At 38.3% G+C, this 2,694-nt stretch overlaps 1 protein-coding gene across 1 annotated transcript in view; it reads right to left on the reverse strand.

Moving 5' to 3' along the window:
* Positions 1 to 482: 482 nt before the first annotated feature.
* The window catches only part of SLC25A16 (solute carrier family 25 (mitochondrial carrier), member 16), a 49,366-nt gene continuing 47,154 nt past the window's right edge, over positions 483 to 2,694 (reverse strand). Inside the window, exon 9 of the mRNA XM_011994093.1 lies at positions 483 to 1,745. Within this exon, the coding sequence (XP_011849483.1) occupies positions 1,589 to 1,745 (157 nt within the window). The 3' untranslated portion in view covers positions 483 to 1,588. The remainder of the gene's footprint in view (positions 1,746 to 2,694) is intronic.

The raw sequence follows: 2,694 nt of genomic DNA on the forward strand, positions 1-2,694 counted from the left end.
CCACCCAACTCGGCCTCCCAAAGTGCTGGGAATAAAGGCGTGAGCCACCACTTCTAGACATCTAATGTCTTTAAAGTCATATCAAAGGGCCGGGCGCCATGGCTCATGCCAGTAATCCCAGCACTTTGGGAGACCAAAGTGGGCAGATCGTGATGTCAGGAGATCGAGGTCATCCTGGCTAACACAGTGAAATCCCGTCCTACTAAAAACACAAAAATTAGCCTGGCGTGGTGGTGGGCACCTGTAGTCCCAGCTACTTGGGAGACTGAAGCAGGAGAATCACTTGAACCCGGGAAGCAGAGGTTGCAGTGAGCCAAGATCACACCACTGCACTCCAGCCTGGGCAATAAAGCAAGACTCTGTCTCAAAAAAAAAAAAAAGTCACATCAAGTCTACAAATTACTGTTTCTGAAGACAGAACTTTAAATATTCCCTTCCCATTTCTGACATGCTTATTTATAATAAATCATAAAAGCACTCTAAAGAGAATAAATGGAATTCTTACATTTTAAAACATTTTCTTAATATAAAGAATAACAATTCAAATCATATTTTACATTTCTACGTCTTCATATTGCACTAAAATTATTTTACATGGAAGAACTAGTTGATGCATCATAATACCTTAGAAACATTTTTTGATATTCACATCTACATTAATAAATATTTCACAGTCTACTTAAATAAATATTCTAGTATAGAGTGAATCATCTAACAAAAACAAATCTACAGTGCTACTTTGTTTTTGAGAGCAAAGATATTCAGTATTTTTATTTCTGCCTCTGGGAAACACACTGACATTTTCAAACACATGTAAGTCACTCATAGTACCTAGTAATAACAACTGAGCAAGACTTAGTCGTTCATTCATTTATTAAACGGGGTCTCACGATGTTGCACAGGCTGGCATGGAATTCCAGGGCTCAAGTGATCCTCTCACCTCAGCTTCCAGAGTAGCTGGGACCACATGCCCATCCTACCATGCCCAGCTTCTTCATTTATTTTTGTGTCTCTACATGGCTACTTTTTAAATACAACATTAATTTTATTTAAAAAATGAAGGAAAGAAGTGTTTTTCCTATTATCCAGTGGAGCATAATTGTGAGAAGAGAGATAACAAAAATAAAATGTCAATGCTGGCTGTTTTATAGAACTTAAAAATTCAGTTCTCATTATTCTACTGCAATATAACCAACCCTGCTTATTTTAATAATAATAAACACTGTCAGTCTTTTAAAAACCATGATAACAATTAAAAACTTTGAACAGCATGACAAAGCTAATGGCAACCTCTTGAACCCCGTTTTAAAGCTAGTTCTACTTCCAAATAAAACTTTAAAGCGGTTTAGCCAGCATCAGCTTAGGAATATGTTTTTCAATGTTCTAAGGTATAATGTTTGGCATCAAAAAGTATGGTAAGCACTTCTGATTTGTGACTAAAGAAAAAATAATCAAGTACTAAAATACCAGTGGCTCCTGTGACAGTGTAAATATCCCCATTCAAGTAATGTTCCCCCAACAATTAAAGTAACGCTTCATTTCTCCCTCTGAGAATGTATTAAGGAAAACCAACCATAATTTTTTTTTTTTAGTTGAGGTGAAAAACCTGCTTCATAAGTTCATATGTTGTAAAAGCAACTGCTTGAGAGGGAATACAGCGAATGTAATTAAGAGATAAACCACGATAGAGTCCTTTTCGAATTCCATGGTGTCCATAGACATACTTCATAGTATCCCGCATGGTACTGAAAGACAATGATTAAATGATGACACCTCTATGCCCATTCATGAAGAAACAATTTCAGGATCCATAATATCAATTTTTTTTTTTTTTTGAAATGGACTCTTGCTCTGTCACCCAGGTGGGAATGTGGATTGCAGTGGTACGATCTCAGCTCACTGCAGTCTCTGCCTCCCAGGTTCAAGTGATTCTCCTGCCTCAGCCTCCTGAGTAGCTGGGATTACAGGCGCATGCCACCATGCCCAGCTAATTTTTGTAATTTTTAGTAGAGATGGGGTTTCTCCATGTTGCCCAGGGCAGTCTCGAACTCCTGACCTCAGGTGATCCACCCACCTCGGCCTCCCAAAGTGCTGGGATTACAGACGTGAGCCACCGCACCCAGGCCATAATATCAATTTTTAAAGAAGCTTAAATGCCATCTTGAATAGCTTTAGGAAGACAAATGTTATAACAAGCGAAACTTTTTTCATAATAAAAAGGCAAATCATTCCAAACAAGTACAAGCATTATGCATCAAATTTCAGGACTCATTAGTACAACATATTTTGTTTGTACTATGTCTATGACATTTATTGGACAACACTATTTCATACTTATATTTGAAATATTAATGCAATCCTTTTAAAGGATGTATGTCCAGTTGCCCTTTAAGCCTTTATTATAGCTGAAGTTGCACAGTACCAACAGCAGGTGGTTATAGAACTAAAGCTTGAAGGACTATCTTTCAGATTTCAGCCAAGAAGACTTTCCTGTTTCAGAGTTGTTCCTTTCCTTTCAAACCAATAATTTGGGCTTGGCCTTCCCCTTTCAACAGGCAATCTGGACTGAAATCTTTTCAAAAATCTTTTTTTTTAAGACTAAGTCTGGCTCTGTCGCCCAGGCTGGAGTGCAGTGGCCGGATCTCAGCTCACTGCAAGCTCCGCCTCCCGGGTTTACACCATTCTCCTGCCTCA

Source organism: Mandrillus leucophaeus, unplaced genomic scaffold (genome assembly GCF_000951045.1).
Source record: "Mandrillus leucophaeus isolate KB7577 unplaced genomic scaffold, Mleu.le_1.0 Scaffold441, whole genome shotgun sequence".
NCBI lineage: Eukaryota > Metazoa > Chordata > Mammalia > Primates > Cercopithecidae > Mandrillus > Mandrillus leucophaeus.